General features: G+C 36.9%; 1 protein-coding gene across 7 annotated transcripts in view; it reads left to right on the top strand.

Moving 5' to 3' along the window:
* PKP4 (plakophilin 4) overlaps positions 1-19,510 on the top strand; it is a 285,729-nt gene that overhangs the window by 86,963 nt on the left and 179,256 nt on the right. For all 7 annotated transcript variants that reach the window (XM_056110157.1, XM_056110158.1, XM_056110163.1 and 4 more), the window contains exon 2: positions 16,336-16,472. In XM_056110157.1, the coding sequence (XP_055966132.1) occupies positions 16,341-16,472 (132 nt within the window). In that variant the 5' untranslated portion in view covers positions 16,336-16,340. The remainder of the gene's footprint in view (positions 1-16,335; positions 16,473-19,510) is intronic.

A 19,510-nucleotide genomic window follows, 5' to 3' on the forward strand; every position in this document is an offset into this window, starting at 1 on the left:
TTCTCCTGTTTTCTTTCTTCCTGTTGCTGGTGGAGACTCCCTGCTGTGTCACTTAAGTGAGGGAGGGGAATGGAGTGCTGCTGTGTTGTCTCCTTCCACAGATACCTGATGATTACTTGCGAGTCAGGGCTGTCTCTCCAGGGTCCTGCGCATGAAGAACAGAAGAGTGTGTCCTCCCAGAGCTTAGTATAGTCTCTTCTTTCCCTGAAGTCTTTAGTGAAATTTTCCCAGCTGATTCTTATTCCTTTATAAGCAGTGTATTTTTTTTAATCTCCATGGTTAGCATTTGTAATCCTTTCTTTATTCATGGATCTAGAACTTTTATTTGATTTTTGTCCAAATATAATTTATCTGTTTCACTCATAGTATTTTCTCATTTGAAAAGTTCAGCTTTGAGAATTTCCTTTAGTATTTTTCCTGTTTTTTCCTTCTTATTAAGTGTAAACCAGGGTTCTAATCTTTTATATTCTCTCTCTATATATCCCTCTCTCATCACTAAGAGAATGCTTTTCAAGAAAAAATATTATTTATTTCATCTATTAAAAATTTTATTTACTTGGTATCAGAACCCTTATCTATTGTGGGTAGTAGCAAGAGTTTCCAAGAACTGATCAAAAACTATTGTTCAAATATGAAGGGAAAATAAAGACTTTTTTGGACATAACAGGACTTAAGATCAGCTTCAACAATCTTTGAAAAGAAATTTTGATACTGGGGCTGGAGAAAACAGAATAGGGGTTAGGTGCTTGCCCTGCACCTAAGAGTGCCTAGGAAAGAGATCAGGTCAGCCACATGCAAGGTTCAAGCACATTACCTGATATCTCTCCAGAACCTAAAATCAGCATTAATAAAAGTGACAGTACATATCAAAACCACAGATTTGGATTGAATTTAATTGAAAATTATCTGCTTTCCTTTTTCACTTGTTCTTTTACAAAGACACCTTGTAGCTTAACATCTATCATAAAATGGAAGTGTTTTAGGTAGATTTTATTTATCCCAGATGAGTTGATATGTTCTACCAAAGCACTAATGTGTACCATATAGTATCTTACCTGTGAATTACTTGAATGTTCGTAGGAAAAAATAAAAAATGTGAATGTTTGGCACATGATCTTAAGGATGTTTACTAATTCCAGCTCATCATTCATTTCATGTAGAAGCCAAGTTTTCCAAGATAATGGCACTGAACTTCAACTTAATAGCCTAAATAGAATTTTAATGCTTAATTTTGTTGGCAAGAATCTTTACTGAAAAGAACTTAATTTTTATGTACCTTTTTCTTTAAAGTGTTTAATTAATGTTTTTCTTCTTAATAGACTAATTTCATTGAAAAGCTAATGAGAACCAATTTTAATTGTGAAAGATGGAACAATAACCTCTTTCTAGGTAGCTGAGTTCATTTATTAAAGATAATGGTTATTCTATTGCTGCAGTTGTTCTTCAGAGTATTTGTAAAAGGGTCTCAAAGAGATTGGAGGCCAAGTAGTATGATAAACTGAATTAGATGAGATAACTAGATTCATTTATTGTAAGATTTTTCTCAAGGTCTTTAAACTGCCCCACACTACTGCTGCTTAAACTTGGAGATGTACACAAAACCTTGGGATCTAATTCTTAGAGATCCTGATTCACTAGTCTGGGCTGGGCCTGAAAGCTTGCATTTCTTCTTCATCTTTTTTTTGTTTTGTTTTGTTTTTATTTTTTTAAAAATTATGTCTTTTATTTTTATTAATTTTTTTTTGTATTAGTGACTCACTGTGAGATACAGTTACAGGCTTACAAACTTTCGTGCTTGCATTTCAGTCATACAGTGACCGAGTACCTATCTCTCCACCAGTGCCCATTTTCCACCACCAATGGTCCCAGCATTCCTCCCACCACCCCCACCCATCCCCTCCACCCTACCGTGCTTCTGTGGCAGGGCATTCCCTTTTGCTCTCTCTCTCTCTCTCTTTTGGGGTATTGTGGTTTGCAATAGTGGTATTAAGTGGCCATCATATTTGGTCTATAGTCTACTTTCAGCCCGCATCTCCCATCTGAGTGGGTCCTCCTATCACCCTTTACTTGTCGTCCCTTCTCTATTTGAGCTGCCTTTTCCCTCAGCATGTGAGACCGGCTTCTAAGCTGTGGAGTGATCCATCTGGTACTTATCTCTACTGTTCTTGTGTGTTAGTTTCCCATTCTGTTACTTTGTATTCTACAAACAAGTGCAATCTTTCTATGTCTGTCCCTCTCTTTCTGACTCATTTCGCTTAACATGATACTCTCCATGTTGATCCACCTATATGAAAATTTCATAACTTCATCTTTTCTAACAGCAAGCTTGCATTTCTTACAAGTCCAAAGTGCTGCCATTGTATATATTCCACAAATAACACTGTCAATGATACTTTTCTTAGGAATCACCAAATTAAAGGAAGTGTAAGTGTAGCTTGTTAACCACTGGATCTTGTTTTTTGACATAATGGCACTACTTGAAGTCCATAGAGCATGCTTGAGGCTCTTGTATTTTAACTGAAATCTTTCAGATTGCAAATGAATTAATTTACAATTTAAATTGAAGTTTGATATAGGACTTCTAAGAGGTATAGTGCAGAACTTCTAGATTATTATCTGCCAAGCAACTGAGTAAATCCCAGCCCTGAAAAATCATTCAGGCAGTTCACGTAAAAAGAAAAAATCAATGCCATGAACTAAAGAGACAACCTCTGTATAAGGTACAGCATCATTACTCGAGAGTGAATCATTACTAAATTGTATACATTTTATTGTAATAGACATCGTGAATATTATTAAATGACCAAGTTCTTAAACAATTCTACTTTATTTATATTGCCTCTAGTAATTCCCTTATAAATTGCTATATTTCTCAATCTCCAATGTGCTGTGCTAGTGATTTTATTAGTCTGTCTTTGTTAATTCTTGCATTTGAAATGAAAAACTAATGACAAAAATAAATTTTTTATTTAAACAGCTTGAGATTTGATATGGCTTATTGTCCCCTTAATTACAGATGATAGAAAACAATAGTCTAGGGAGGTTTTTAAGATACCTATCACAGTTTTTTAATATAAAAACTTAATATAATTAATTTGCGTGATTTAGGTGAGCTTTTCCCCCACGTGGGTCCATCTGCACCTGGAATACTGTCCCCATTCAACATGCCTTTTGCAGCCTTTTTTTAAAGAGCACCTGGTTTTAATGCCTCATTTATCTCAAAGTGCATCATACACTATAGTTGTTTATTTGTCTTGTCTTCCCTTTTTGACTGTATGGAGGTCAGGGTCTTACTCATTTTCATATTTTCTGTGGCAGTATGTAATCAGGTTAGTGAAACTTTAAATTCAACATAAAAGTTTCATTTTTAGTCACAAATACTTTGAGTAATGTAAGTTAATTCCTTCCTCATCTTTGGTCTTGATAATTATATCGTTCGTTACTCATTGAGTCCCAAGTCATCCTGAACCTCAATTGCTCAAACAATGATTTTTTAAAAGATTGTTCATTGAAAGTTTATAATACAGAACATACTATGCAAGCAATAAAAGATATCTGTAGGGTGATCATTTATTTTGATTCACTGTTGTTTCTTTGTGTATTTTGCCTTTGCTGATTATTAACTAAATGATTAAAAAATCTTAGGATAGTATATGAAAGAGCTAGTAACGGATTGGAATCAACTAAGAAGAAAGCATTACTGATAATGTAAGCAATGAAAAAAACTAATGTAAGCAATAAAATGAGATGTTATTCTTAAAAGTTGATTTATGCATCATCTCAGAGCTCTTTTTTAACAACAGTGATTTAATCTCTCACATTTCTAGATCTGAAGAGATTTTCTGTGGATGTTGTCTTGGTGCTCTCATATGAGGGCAGTCAGCTGCTGACTTGGCCAGGACAAGGCTTTCTAAGGTGGCCCGTTTATTATATTCTGAGCTCTTGAAATTAATGACTGGATTTCTGGGCTGATGTTGATTCTACACAACATAATGATCTCAGTGTTCCAAATGGAAAAACTGAAGGCTTCTTAAGATATAGTTTCTAAAACCTTTCATTATGAACACTCTTTACTGTTATAGGATTGTTGTGATTCTTTATATTCAGAGAAGTCTACAGGAAAATAAAAGATGTAAAACAAATACCGCAGAGTACAAATTTGTTATGGTAAATAAAACAATTTCAGGAAATGGAGATTTGAAACATTGACCAAGATAAACTTAAATAAATACAATTTTAAAAAGATAAAATTTTTCCAACCATTGACTAGTCCTCCTAACTCCTGTTCTCCCTGGCCGTGGATATTAGTCTTCTACTCTCTGCTTATTTTTATATACCACAAATTAATGCAGTCATTCTGTATCTGTTCCTCTCCTCTTACTCATTACTCAGTATGATGTATTCCATGTCCATCCATTTATAGGCAAATTTCATGACTTAATTTTTCCTAGAGAGAGGGAGGGAAACAAAGAGGGTGGGTAGGGCAGGGGAGGGCAGCAGAGGAGAGGGGAGGGGAGGGGAGGAGAAGAAAAGCTCCTGCCATAGAGGTAGGTAGGGGTGATGGGAAGGAACCTGGTAACAATGGTGCTAGGGAACGTACACTGGTGGAGGAATGGGTATTGGAATACTGAGTGCATAACTGAAATCCCGTCATGAACAGCTTTGTAAGGATCTATCACAGTGAGTTAATGAAAAGTTTTTAGAAGAAGATAAAGATTTTTCCTTCAAAATTGCACAAGATCTCAGTTGCTACTTGTGGTCCTGTGGTAAAGGATCAGGCTCTGCCTCACTGCTCTGAAATTATTAGGAAGGGCACAAATCTTCTTAAATTTATTCTGGAAATGTTTTTTTCTGCTAAATTAAGTACAAACATTAGGGCAATTTTACTTTCTTGAGTTCTTCAAATCTCTCATGTTGATAACCTGTGTTATATATTTAGATTTAATTTTCAAGTTTTTTCATTTGCCCTAACCTATCCTTCTGTTTCTTACTTGGTTGTAGGACTTCCTTTAAGGATTGTTGAGGGGCCAAAGAGATAGTACAGTAGATAAGTAGGGCACTTACCTAGAATTCAGCTGACCCAAATACAATACTTGGCACTATATATGGTCCAAGAGCACCCTGCGGTGTGGCCTAAGTGCATAAGCAAAATAAAATTGTGGAATTCAGCCTTAAATTCTGCTATGTACTAAAAGCACTTATTTTGCCTTTACTTTTAAAAATTTATGCATATATGTCAGTACTTGTAAACTATTGCCTCATCTATTACAGTTAAAGAGAGTTCTGCTATAAGACTCATTCATATATCTTTGAAAGTAATTCCTCTGCTTACATTGATGGTCTTTATTCTTGGAATCTTGAATTTTCAGTTGATTGTGTGTAGATGTGTTTTATCTACCTCAATGATTTTGTTCATTTTCTCAGTTAAAATGTTAGGCTCTTAATTTTAGTATTTTAAAATCTTTATAGTATATATTTTTTGAGCCAAAATTCACTTTTTTTTTTTGCCACACCTAAAGTGGCTGAGGGCTTACTCCTACCTCTGTGCTCAGGGATTACTCTTAGAAAGGCTCAGGGGATCATATGTGGTGCCTGGGACTGAACCTGGGTAGGCTGCATACTAGTGTTATCCTCTTTACTATCTTCCTAGCATTTTTTATAGTGTTCTTCATAAATATAAATCTTGCTTATAGTCTTTCTCCCCCCCGCCCCCCACCAAACCTCTCTCTTTGTGGGATAGGTCTGGAACAGTGGTGCCAGTTATTTGGAACACTTTTTTGAAATAGTCTTTGACAAAATTACTTCTGATAATTGAGAGTTTTATTTTTAATTCTACTTTTTAAACTCAAAGACTCATTATTTATCTTGTTTATGTCTACAGTTTTCAATATGAAGAATGTTCCTTCTCCCACTTTCACTTAACTTTTTCTGTTGAAGGGACCCAGTCTCCTTAGCAGTATAGCACTGTAGCACTGTCCTCCCGTTGTTTATCAGTTTGCTTGAGCGGGCACCAATAACGTCTTCATTGTGAGACTTGTTGTTACTGTTTTTGGCATATCAAATACGCCATGGGGAGCTTGCCAGGCTCTGCCATGTGGGTGGGATACTCTCCGTAGCTTGCTGGGCTCTCCAGGGTCTCCGAGAAGGATGGAGAAATCTAATCTGGGTCGATTGTGTGCAAGGCAAATGCCCTACCCGCTGTGCTATCACTCCACCCCCATAGCAGTATAGCAAGAGAAATTTTGCTGTCTGCATGGCACCTTAATATCTCTCAGGCCTCTAAATATCCAATTTCTTAAAGAAAAGGGGAAAAATATTTTCATAAAGTATTAGAGATTCACTTTGATGTGTGTGATTCTTTGTAGCAATTTTCTACACCTTTCTAGCAATTCTCTTCCTCTTTGTAAAATATCTTTCTCTGATTATTTTACCACAGATCTGTAGCCATTAGTTTTCCTCATTTTTGGCACACTGATGGCCTTAACAAAAATTTCTAGACTAGGTAGTTTTTTTTTCTTGAAAAATCCAAATGCTTTATTACTTCATGGCATTGTGTGTTGGAAATTAGTGAAATGTGTACTCATTTTGCTTCTTTATCTAGTTGTCTCCCCCTTGGAGTTTTATTTCCATTCTCACCCACTTGAATATCCCTAGTCCATTATTTTTAGACCGTTGAATATTAAATACATTAAAAAAAACTTGTGCCTTATTATTGCATCTATGCTACAAATAATCACCCACATCAAAGTGAATCTCTAGTACTTTACGAAAATATTTCTTCCCTTTTCTTTAAGAAATGGGATATTTAGAGGCCTGAGAGATATTAAGTGGGTAGGGTGCTTGCGTTGCATGCTGCCGACCTGAGTTCAATCCCCATATTCCTGTACTGTCCCCTGATCCCTGCAAGAGTAATCCCTAGTGCAGAGTCAGGAGAGAATCTCTGTGACCTTCAAACATAACAACAATAATAATTTTTAAATTATTGAAGACCAAAGTACAATATATTTATCCAACATAGATTGCTTTTCAGTTTTTATTGACAGTGTTACAAGCTGTACTTCTTGTTATAGGAACCATGTAAATGATCCATATTACTAGAAAACACCATTAATTTAGAGTCATAGGGGAATGTTGCCTCCAGGCACAAGCTGTATTGACTCTGTATTAACCCTTTATTTCATTTTCAAAAATTATTGGTAACATATATAGTGTTAAGGGCAGCTCATCTTATAATGTAAGCCCCTTTAATTGAAATGAATTTCTTTAAATTCATTTCTTAGTCAAAATTATAATTCCTGGCTTATCAAACACAAATAGTTGACAAAGTGATCTTCAGTATTTAAGGTATTAAAACACTGTTCTTTAAGATTCTAAATTATTATATAACTCTCAATCACATAGTTAGATATCTCATGTTATTACACTATTAGCACTTTTCTTTCCTGTAAAAGTAGCCATAGAAGAGTGTATACAAGGTATATCAAAGTTATAAACACTGAAAAACAAATATTTTCATCAGCTGTCATCCTTGCCCTGACAGCATCTCAAAAGTTTTTCATGTACCCTTCTGAGATCACACCCCAGTTCACTCTGGCAGGAGTGACTACTACTCTGGCTATTGTGACGTGGTACTTAGGTATTCTTTCCTAAATATCAGTTTTAATTTTGTCTACTTTCAAGTTTTCCTAAGTGAAATTCTATTATATTCTTTGATGACTTGTTCCTTTTATTTAATATTATGTTTATTATGAGCCATTCTTATATAAGAACATTCGTTTGTGTTGTTACAAATTATGGTGTTGTTTCATAGGATAACATATTCTATTGCTTGAATATAACAAGATGTCTTATCCGTTCCACTAATTTTCATTTAGGTTGTTTTCTAGTTATAGCTTTCACCAAAAAATGCTGCTACGGTTGTACTTACAGTCCATAGTCTAGATGTTTGTTGCTGCATAATCAGAAAAAGAGCCACTGGGGTATAAGATATATGTATCAGCATTTCAGTGAGATTAAAAAAATACAATCTGGAATGCTGGTTCCTATGTATGCATAACCAACTTAGGATATTTATCACTGTTCTGTATTCCTGCCAAAATTTGATATTGGTCACTCTCTGACAATTGTGTATTGATATTTCATTGTAGTATCAATTTGAATTTTTCTAATTACCAAGGACATTGAACACTTCATTATGTGCCATTTGTATGAATTTTGAACATTATATTCACATTATGGTTATTTTTATTTTAGATTATCTTGTATTGATCTTTTGAATGTGAAAACAATTGCATAAGTCAAAACATTTTATTGCTATACATAGTCTGTTCTCTAGAATTGCTGTTCTTTCTGCTTGGCATGTAGCTCCCTTTTCAGAAAAATCTAGCCAGTAAATTTAGAATTTTTGTATGAACTGCCCGATTAGTATGTAACTAGGATATTTTAAAACCACAACTATGTAAAGTTTATTTGGTACTCTTTTTAAAATTCTATAATGTATTTCAATAGATACTGAAGGTATTTCACTTTTGAGACATGTTTCTGTTTTCCAAGTTATTAATTTATTTCTCTTGTACTATTAGCTCTAGCTTCATTATAAACAAACCAAGAGCCTTGCCAACACAGAATATTTAGTATTTTGTCTTTACTGTTAGAAAGTTTGTTCATAGAGTGCCTATATGTATATAGTCTTAAAGAACACAATAATAAATGATGACCATAAAACTTTATCATCCTGTATTTGTACTTGCAGGTTGGAGCGATAGCAGAGCGGTAGGGCGTTTGTCTTGCGTTTGCCTTGCCTTGCATGCGGCCTACCCTGGTTTGATTCCTCTGCCCCTCTTGGAGATCCCAGCAAGCTACCAAGAGTATCGTGCCTGCACGGCAAAGCCTGGCAAGCTTCCCATGATGTATTCAATATGCCAAAAACAGTAACAACCAAGTCTCATAATAGAGACATTACTGGTGCCCACTCGAGCAAATCCATGAACAATGGGAGGACAGTGACAGTGATTTTTACTTGAAATTTTACTTTTACACTGTTACTTTTTACTTTTACTTTACTTATTATTTTACTTTTTTCTTTTTCCTTTTTCGGTCACACCCAGCGATGCACGGGGTTTACTCCTGGCTCTGCACTCAGGAATTACTCCCAGCGGTGCTTGGGGGCTGTGTGGGATGCGGGGAATCGAACTCGGATCAGCCGCATGCAAGGCAAATGCCCTACCCGCTGTGCTATTACTCATCGATGAACAGCGGGAGGACATGATAGTGCTATAGTGCTACTATTTTACCTTATATCATTTAAATATCTGTGAATTTTCCTGTCTTTTTTCTTTTTCTTAATTTCTTATAGACTTAATCAGCCTTAAAATATTCTAATCAGTTATAAGATTTTTGAGTTTTCAAAAAATATGCTATGTGTTGTACTTCAGATTATAATGTAAAAACTACATAGAGGCAAGCTTATTTCACTTGCTAGCATGAAACAAAGGATACTCACTAAGGGAGAAGAAATGAGTAGTTAGTAGCTAGAGCAAATTACAGTATCTTTTGATCTTTTATTTCAGAGAGATTTATCACAGAGATGATTTTTGTGGATTAGTATGATCTGTGTTAAAAGGGATTAGAGATAATGTCACAGTTTGTGCCCTCCTATTACACCATCACCTGCAGAGAATCTTAGTAATCATACCAGAGTATGTGTAGCCTAGAGCCTTCCTTGAGTACAAAAATTTCTGTGACCTTCACTATATAAGTGAGATACACAGAGTTATGCTAACAGTTTCACACTCAAAAAACACTTCTCTTAGATTTATAGCAAAAAGAGAAAATTGTTTGTAGTCTTCCCTGAAGAGTTTTATATGGCTTGTGAGAATACAATTCAAGAGAATGATAAAAAAACAGGGACCTGAACAAAAGAGGTCTTGGAAGAAATGACCATGATAAATTGAGAAGGCATTAATGGACAGTGCCTAGATTTCCAGTATTCCCCATTCCCTTAGGAATAGCATAGATTTTTGACCCTCAGGTGAAGCCTCTTTTATACAGAGACATAATATAGTAGATAACATTCTGGAAAATCCTAGAATGTAAACGTTTGCTAAATTTGGTGTTAAGATTCAGAGCCCCCTACCTCCCATACCCCACTCCCCCCATTTACACCACACACCCAGTGTGGGGTCTCTTCGTTGACATTTCTGCTGCTTGAGTGTCTGAACTGTAATAGGAGACCTGTGTATCACCATTGGAGCAAACAGTTCTTAGCTCCAAAAAAGTACTTCCTATACTTCTCTTGTTTGTGGCTCAAATCTTTAATTTTCATTAAAGCTAATGGAGCAGGCTGCCAAACTTTATTCAAATTGTAAAGATAGTAATAATATAAGATAATACAATTTGTTACAAAGCTTATTTTATTTTTTAACAAGTAATGTAACAAGTCTAGTAATGGAGTCTAGAAATTGTGGCATATAAATTCTAATCCTGGTTTGTTCATGGATGCCCTTTAGAGATTCACAGGCTCTGTTTGCCTGCATAGTCCTTCACATCGAACTTTCTCTTCCTGTTCAAAAAACTCTTCTTCTATCACCACTAAGCTTTGAGCTCATTAGAACTAAGTTGTCAATGATTACATCTCTGTTCTGTGCTTAAGTATACACGAATTTCTGCATGTGTACACCCATACACACATCACTCATGCTTTCTTGAATGAATACACATTTTTATCCTTTATTGTTAGTGCACCACCCATTACTGGAAGTAGTTATCTCCAAAGGAACTTAAAAGGCACTAACTGGTCACTCACTTTCTATTACTTTATCACAAATCACAATCACAAATCATCCTGTTATTCGTCGATTGCCTCGAGCAGGCCCCAGTAATGTCTCCTTTGTCCTAGCCCTGAGATTATATTCAGGGCTCTTTAGGAGAATGAGACCCATCATTGTTACTGGTATTTGGCATATTGGGTACGCCATGGGGAGTTTGCCAGACTATGCCGTGTTGGCAGGCTACATTCGGTAGCCTGCCAGTTTGTCCAAAGTAGGAATGAGATAATAAGATGTCATAATAAGATGTAGCGTGGCCGCGAATGTGGCTGCGCGGTTCCAGGAGCTGGTTTTTATAGTCTCTGAGTCTTGGCCGCTGATGGGATTACACGGCGCCAGGGGGCCAGTTGGTGGGTGTGACCCCCGCCTACTGGAATTTGGAGGATCTGGGTGGAGGATGCTCAGCCCCAATCCAAGTAGGCTTGGAGATCTCGGCCCCGGAATCTGCGTGGCTTTGTCCCTCCAGTACCTTCATGTGTGCGGAGAGTGGTCTCAGCATGGTGGTGGCTGGTCCTGGAGGTCTTCGGCTGCCGTAGCCCTGGTCGGGGCGGGGAGGAAAGCTCAACCCGCTCCCCTCCAAGGGGCTCCGGGAAGGAACACCCAGGCGCGGGGGCAGAGACTGCACTGCTCTCGTCCGGGATCTGGATTTTATAGTCTCTGAGTCTTGGCCGCTGATGGGATTACACGGCGCCAGGGGGCCAGGTGGTGGGTGTGACCCCCGCCTACTGGAATTTGGAGGATCTGGGTGGAAGATGCTCGACTCCAATTCGAGTAGGCTTGGAGGTCTCGGCCCCGGAACCCGCGTGGCTTTGTCCCTCTGCCAGTACCTTCATGTGTGCGGAGAGTGGTCTCAGCATGGTGGTGGCTGGTCCTGGAGGTCTTCGGCTGCCGTAGCCCTGGTCGGGGCGGGGAGGAAAGCTCAACCCGCTCCCCTCCAAGGGGCCTCGGCAAGGACAGCCAGGTGCGGGGACAGGAGACTGCACTGTTCTCTTCCGGGAGCTGGTTTTTATAGTCTCTGAGTCTTGGCTGTTGGTGGTGTGACCCCCGCCTACTGGAATTTGGAGGATCTGGGTGGAGGATGCTCTACTTTATAGATAATTGAGTTCATTGTGATTTTTTTAGTAACCTGTCTCATTAATGTTATACCCATTTTAGTAGCACTGTAGCACTGTCTTCCCGTTGTTCATCGATTTGCTCGACCGCGCACCAGTGACGTCTCACAACAAATTGTGAGACTCGTTACTGTTTTTGGCATATCGAATACGTCACAGGTAGCTTGCCAGGCTTTGCCGTGCAGGCTAGATACTCTTGGTAACTTGCCGGGCTCTTCGAGGGGACAGAGGAATCGAACTCGGATGGGCCACATGCAAGGCAAATGCCCTACCCGCTGTGCTATTGCTCCAGCCCACCCATTTTTAGTATCCAACCTAAAAGTGACTAAATCATTCCCCCTGAGCTAACCTAAGTTAAAGACCATACACTTTCACCATTTGTTTTTCAGCTAACTATAGGCAGGTAGTTGCTTCAGTGTAAGTAGCGTTTTTAATTCTTTAATTATTTCATCTGGTAAATTTCCTGTTTTTAATCATTGAAGAACTTGAGTCTGCTGATTTGCATAACAATACAAAAATTTGGTTAGAATTTTGTCTAGATCAGAGATCTTTGACTTTATACTGGAAAGTTCTGTATATCCTAGCTATTGCATATTGTATCAGCAATTGCCCTTGTGCTATTCTCATTACTGAGCTGATTATCATCTGGGACTTTTGGCATCATACATGCTTCATTGGATTCTACACACACTGCAGTTCCATGGTTATGCTGCCAAAGGCCAAGATTAGATCAGTTTGACATGTCTTTGGTGTTTCCATTTTTGTTGCTCACAGATCATATCTTGGATGAAATCCTTAGAAGAATCTCACCTAAGATCTCTGTCTAGCTCTCTAGATTGTGACATGAACAGAATATACTTTCTCTCCAAAAACAGAAGTGGCATTTCTTGCTTCCAGTTTCTGCTGTGGTTCTCTGGAGAGCCCTCAAAATGGTTCAGGAACCTATTTGAAAGCTTTCTAGGTCCCATTGAGTGATTGCCTAAATCAGTTAAGGTCATTGAGGGAAACATAACACGAGGCCTAATTTCTCACAGCCTCTACTCTAAAATTGCTTGTTGCTTTGTTCCGTGTTGAAGGGGAGAAATAGCATTCTGTGACTCTAGTGTCCTAGTTAGCTTAGTTTCTTCCACCTCCTTCAATTGGTATAAGAATTACAGGAAAGTGGGCAGAGAAGAGTTTATCACTTGACAGTCTTGTGACATTTCTCCTCTACCCCATGTTGACTGCAGTGTTTGGGGAGTGTTAGAGAGAGGAGTGAGGAGTATCTTTCCCTCAGTTTTCTCTGGTTACCTTGGGTGACATTCTTTATCCCACAAGTGGAAAACATCGATTGCCTGCTATATGTCTTTGAGGAATCAGAATTAATGAAATTAATGGAAAGCATATTTCATTTCCTGCTAAGTAGTTTCTCTTACTAAAATACAAGCTCATCACAACTTCTTCATATCTTTTGTATTGTTATTCTATTACATACATCTTGCTATCCCAGGATGTGCTTTGCGACCTCATCAGGATAATGAGCCATTCATGGACAGTAACCATGCCTTATGCATGTGTTCTCTTACCATCCCACTCAGCATATAATAAGAGTAATGCTCAGAAAAGGCTCCCCTACTGCATGCATTACAGGAGAGCCAGTCATCAGAATAAATAGCAAATTTACATCATATACTCTTAATGTGATGTAATTTACCAACAATAATAACATTTCATATTATTTCCTTAAACAGTAGGACTTCCCATATTTATGGTAAGGAATTAATCATTTCTTCCCTGGTGACTTTACTAGTTCATTTTTTGCATTCACTAATATTTTTGCTTCTCTTTTTCTTTAATATTAATTATCTCATGATATTATACTCCTGACATTTGAATTTTCTTTGATTCTTGGCATTATTTGTTAACACTGTTGCATAGTAACATTTTTGTTCTTTGCCACCATCTGCTTATTTTAAGGTAAGTTTTTCAGTGGTTTAGAGTACTTAGCCTTAATTGCTAATCTAGGATCTTTCTGTGGCAGTTCTTTCTTCATAGAACTCATGTCTTGTCTATAATGAGTGGTTGGTAAATACGGAAATGGCTTGGTTGCTTTATCCATTTGATGATATTTTAAGTTTATTTTCCATCTCAGTTAAATACACCACACATGCTAAAAAAATAAGTTTGCCATAAAATCTTTTCATTGTGCTATATAAAGAATTAGCAAGCTCATTCTTAACAAGTTGAAAAAGTAGAACTCAATGAATTTGTTTCTTATTCAAAGGCACTTAGATTTTGATGCTAGACTTCCTCTGAGGTTTGAAACTTTTCCTCTTCACGCCTGAGGATACGTATACCTGAAGCTTTGGGCACCATGGAAAGAAAAGATTTACATGATCCTGTAGACATGAGGAATCCTATGAAACTAATTTGGGGATTGAAGAAAATGCAGAAACTCATCAGAGTCATTTTCTATTTCTGCCTGTTAATGTAGCTGGAATATCGCAACCACTGGAGATATCCTAGGAACCAGACCCATCTCCACTAATGTGGAAATCAGGAGAGTATGGAGTGAAAAGGAGGCCCAGGTTATTTGCAGATGTATCCCTACATGTCTTACAGATTTTGGATTTGGGGACTAAGTAGCATGGTGATTTTAAATTTTGAGGGAATTATGGGGAAAAAAAATCCTCAGAACATGAACATTGTGAAAGTTGACAAAAAGTGAAAACACAGTATTTTTAATTTATTTTGTATTGAGGTAGCATTGGCTTACAAGAGTATAAATGTTATGATATTACATGTTATATCCCAAGACAGTGCCTGAACTATAGTCATAGTCCCCTGAACTCTTTCACCCACTCGTCTTGCAAAACAGTAGAGGGATTTTTTTTTTCTTTTTGGGTCTCACCCGGTGATGCTCAGGGGTTGGTTACTCCTGGCTCTGCACTCAGGAAGTACTCCTGGTGCTGCTCAGGGGACCATATGGGATACTGGGATTCGAACCCGGTTTTGCCGCGTGCAAGGCAAACGCCCTGCCCACTGTGCTATCGCTTCAGCCCCAACAGTAGAGTGATTTTTAAAAAGAACGCTGTGATGACTTATAAGAGCATAATTTAAGTTGGTGAGAGTTGCCATACTGGAATGAGCCATGGGCCAAAATACCAGGTGAACACATTAATATGTGGAGTATAAAGTAGAACAGCAAGAGATCAAATATTCCCCAATGGAAACATCCCTGGCATATGGTCAGTAATAGATCTATGATCTGAGGGTGCTGGTATGGGGGTAGAGTTGGGTAGATCTTGGGATAATGGAGAGCATGGGGTAGCAAACAGCACTGCATGTATAAAACAATACTATTAATAATATTGCGAAGACAAATAACAAGAAAAATATGTTCCCTTTTTACTCATTTACTCAGTAAATATTAATTGTGAACCTGATATGTACATATATATATATTTATATACTAATCATTAGACTAGTGCTACGAAAGAATGTGTTCAAGGAGACAGTGATGTAAAACAAGTTATTAAAATGGAAAATGAAAATTTGATGTGGGCATCCTTTTCTTTCTTTTATTTTTTTTTACTTTTCTTTTTTTAAATTTGTAATTCGTCCATACTAGATGAGTAAGACTGGTGTCAAATGCACACTCTCTCAGTATGTGATGTCTAAGGAAAGACACTTTTTCTTCTGCAAAGAATCCAGTCTTCCCAGTGACCTATGGATCTGAAATATAGATTCTGTTATCATCTGCGTATCTCCTACCTATTGTCATCCTTGGATATTCAGATTCTTTAAAGAAAAATCTTTTCAGCACAGTAAAAATAAGTGTTGCTAGTTATTATTAGCTCTGTTCAGGTACAGCAGAATTTTATTTTGAATCCTTTTAGTTTTAAACTCTGCTTTTTTATCACATAATCCTCTTTTGTAATTGGTTAAAGCATTGGTACTTTTGTCAATGTCTTCTTGTGTGTATAATTCTTTGAAAATAGACCCTTAAAGCAGGCTTTAGAGTTTAATATTGTTTCATATGATAATCATACTTATTGATTACCTGTTTAGAAAATATTAGTTTCAATGAGTGTCTAATTTTACTCCCTTTAGTATATTTTTAAATAAATGCCCTCCTTCCCAACTTTTTTTTAAAAAATGCAAATTTTACTCTTGATTTTCTTGAAATACTTTTCAGTATTATCAATAGCCCTCTACTACATGTTAGTATTTGCTGCTGCTAGCCATACTTTTGGCCCTAGATTCTGAAAGCCAGCAAATATCTCTAAGGGGTTGTGAGCGTCATGTTGTAAAAGACCGTAGTAGAGCCTATCAACCGTTTGCAAAACCTTAGTACCTGGCTGTTCCTGCGCAGGGGCCCTTGAGATAATATGAACTGTTTGCCTGCTTGATTGCAGGAGGAATGCCAGCCCCTGAGCAGGCTGCATTGGTGGAGGAGGGGCAACCACAGACCCGCCAGGACGCTGCCTCCATTGGCCCAGGCATGGAACCCGAGACCACAGCCACCACTATTCTAGCTTCTGTCAAGGAGCAGGTACATCCTTTTACTGAAATTTATAATTAATTATTTCTTTGGATGCCTTTTAAATTTGTCTAACGTCCTTGACGCCTTCACGTTTTCTAATTATAAGGTGTTTACATCCCTGAGTACATTGGGATGACTGGCATGTAGAGCCGCGCCAGGTGCCAGTCAGAATCGGAACATGCAGGATACTTGTGCGTCTGCAAGTAAGGACAAAATCGATGGTGTCTGTGTCTCCTCCACATTGCAGAGTGTGTGCATGCACGCAAAGCTTTGTGAAGCACATTTCCCACAAGCAGGTCGCTGGCAGCTTGAGGCCTGTATTATCTGTAATATCTGTAGCCGTGTTGAACATTTTAACACAGGGATTTTTATAGGGTTGCCTGTGGATTTGGGGTAAAGACTATATTTGTTGTGTTTGTCTGATTCAAAGTATATTCATTCTGTGAGCTGATGTTCTAAAACTCGTGAAACCATGCCAGTTTGCTTCAGTGTCATGTTTATGTTGATTTTTTTAAAAAGGTACTTAATACTGCTTATTCACCAAACCCAAGTAACTTTTAAAATTGTTTCTTATCTGTTGTGCTTGAAGAAATTTGAATCGTTGAATTTGTTTTCTTGAGTTTTAAAAGCTTAATGTAGTGGTTATAAATACAAAACTTAAGGTATAATTTTCTTCTCTGTTCCTTCCCCCTATTCCCTGCCTCCCCTCCCTCCCCCAATAAAACCAAGTGAGCTTTCCCTGAAGGTTATTCTGGTGGAGGTAATCTCATACTAATTTTTTTAATCTGATGCTTGAACTGCTATATTTCTTCCTTAGGAGATGAAGTTATCTGGCATATTTTTGTTGAGATATTCTTTTAGAAATCAATATCAACATTTCAAATGACAAGTGTTGATAAAATTTTAAAGGAATATTTAATAGCTTGTTATTTAGTTTACTGAAACTTAAGCTAAGTATATGAATTAAAGATTGCTCCAAAACTATGACATATGTCTGACATTAGAGTTGTGTTTTCAGTGATTTCACAACTTATTGAAGTGGCAAAATATCAAAATATTTTCCTTTCCTCTGAAATTTAGTTCCAAAACATTCCAAGAATTAAGAATTTGAGAGGAAACAAGTATATTGTCTATTTTTATCTAAAATATGGATTACATCAGTTTCTATCATATTTAGAGATGAAAATCCTTTTTCTTATAAGTCGTCGATGTTGTCAAGTTTTGCCTTAAAAAACTGGGGATGTACCTCAGTGTAAAGAATTTCCCTTGAATGTGTGAAATCTGGTTTTAATTTCTTAGAGGACATGCATGCATATTTGTGTGTGTGCGTATATGTGGGCATGCAGTTTGCCCTGGGGAACTGTAAAATAAGAAAACTCTGATTTATTTGAGGCTTCACTGCTTTTTGGTGAAATATGGTAAATTTATTTAAGTGCTCAGAATTATCTTAATCATGCATAGTAAATACAGAAATTTTAGCATTTCATTTGGACTCTGAGACCAGATAACTCTGCCCTCGGAAGAAATTTAGAAATCCATCATGATTATCATGTTTGAATTCATTGATATAACTTCAGGATTTTATCTTTTGGCAATTGTATTCTTTCTAAGTGGATATTCATGGGGATGGCAAGAAGGGTTCTAGTTTCTAAGGTAGCTGGAAATGAAGCAGACTTATCTATCTGAAGATTCATTATATACCTCCTGATTTTTATTGATAGAATATACACTTTGCTCTAATTCTTGTTATAAGAATCCGAATCAATTAATAGACATTGCAGTTTTCATCCAAATTTCTCTTAAAATTGTTTGTCAGTGTAATAGTAGACAGTACACAAAAAAAGCACTTGCCTTTTATGCCACCAGCCCCAGTTTGAGGCCCATCACCATGTATGATCTCCTGCCAGGAATGGTCCCTGAGCAAAAAGCCAGGAGTAACCACTGAGTACCCATTGAGTACCATCTTTTGTAACTCAGACCCATCTCCCCCCAAAAAATTTGTTTACCACTATTCTGTACTCACATTTTATTTATTCCAAGATATCATATATCCTTGTTCCAAGATATTCTCCCTGATTTAAATAGTAAATTCTAGCTCCCTTAGGATGTTAGTTTGTGGTACCAGGCAGAATGCTCTAATTTTCCATAGTTGGAATAAAAAATTTTCAGAACTTTCCTGAAATTAATCATTTTCTATCATCTGCCTGATCCTAAGTATGGAACAGTTAGGTAATAGTTGGAAAACTAATTTCTCTTCAGCTTATATATATTTTTTACTTTCAAATACTTGTCAAAATGTGACATTCTTTGTTGTTAGGTGCTTTTTAAATTATTTATTGGGTCATGCTTTGTACCAAAGGTTAGTGTTCTTTGAAATGTAGCTATTTTTTTTTAAAAAAACATACCCTTCATTCCCTATAGTGTCCATAGCTAAGAGAGGATAGCATCAGCTCTGCAGATATCAAACTACAGATTATAGCAGTGTCTGTGTTCCAGGAAGCATTTTTCATCATGTGGGTACAGCGATCAGAGGTCCCGCTTTCCCATTATAGTTTTTATCTCTTTATGACTCTAAGTTTCCTCTATAAAATGGGTATATTTATTGGTAAATTAAATTAACCCATGTAAAATGCATACAAAAATAACTGACATTTAATAAGTGCTTATAGTTAATGCAAATAGTACTATTATTATTTATACAGATGAAGAAAAGCTGTTAGGCAGTGTTGGTCACCTTTAGTTATCTATAAGAATTTAGTAGATCTTCTTTTGGACACTGATTTGTAGACAAATCTTCCTAAATATTTAATATCTTTATGCTGAGAAAGTGTACTGCCAAATGTAATGTCAAGAACTTGGCTAAAGAATTGAGCAGTAACATATCCTTTAGGACACACATGAATTTAGAGAATAAATATCTGGTTTCTGCTTGAGTAAGCAAGTCCTAATTTCTAAACAGCCTATACATAGTCACTTGGCTCAATCATCATAAATAGTAGAAAAGTAAAGACAAGCAACCAGTAACAGCTTGTTGATAAATATTCAAT

Source organism: Sorex fumeus, unplaced genomic scaffold (assembly GCF_029834395.1).
Source record: "Sorex fumeus unplaced genomic scaffold, SorFum_2.1 ptg000009l, whole genome shotgun sequence".
Lineage (NCBI taxonomy): Eukaryota > Metazoa > Chordata > Mammalia > Eulipotyphla > Soricidae > Sorex > Sorex fumeus.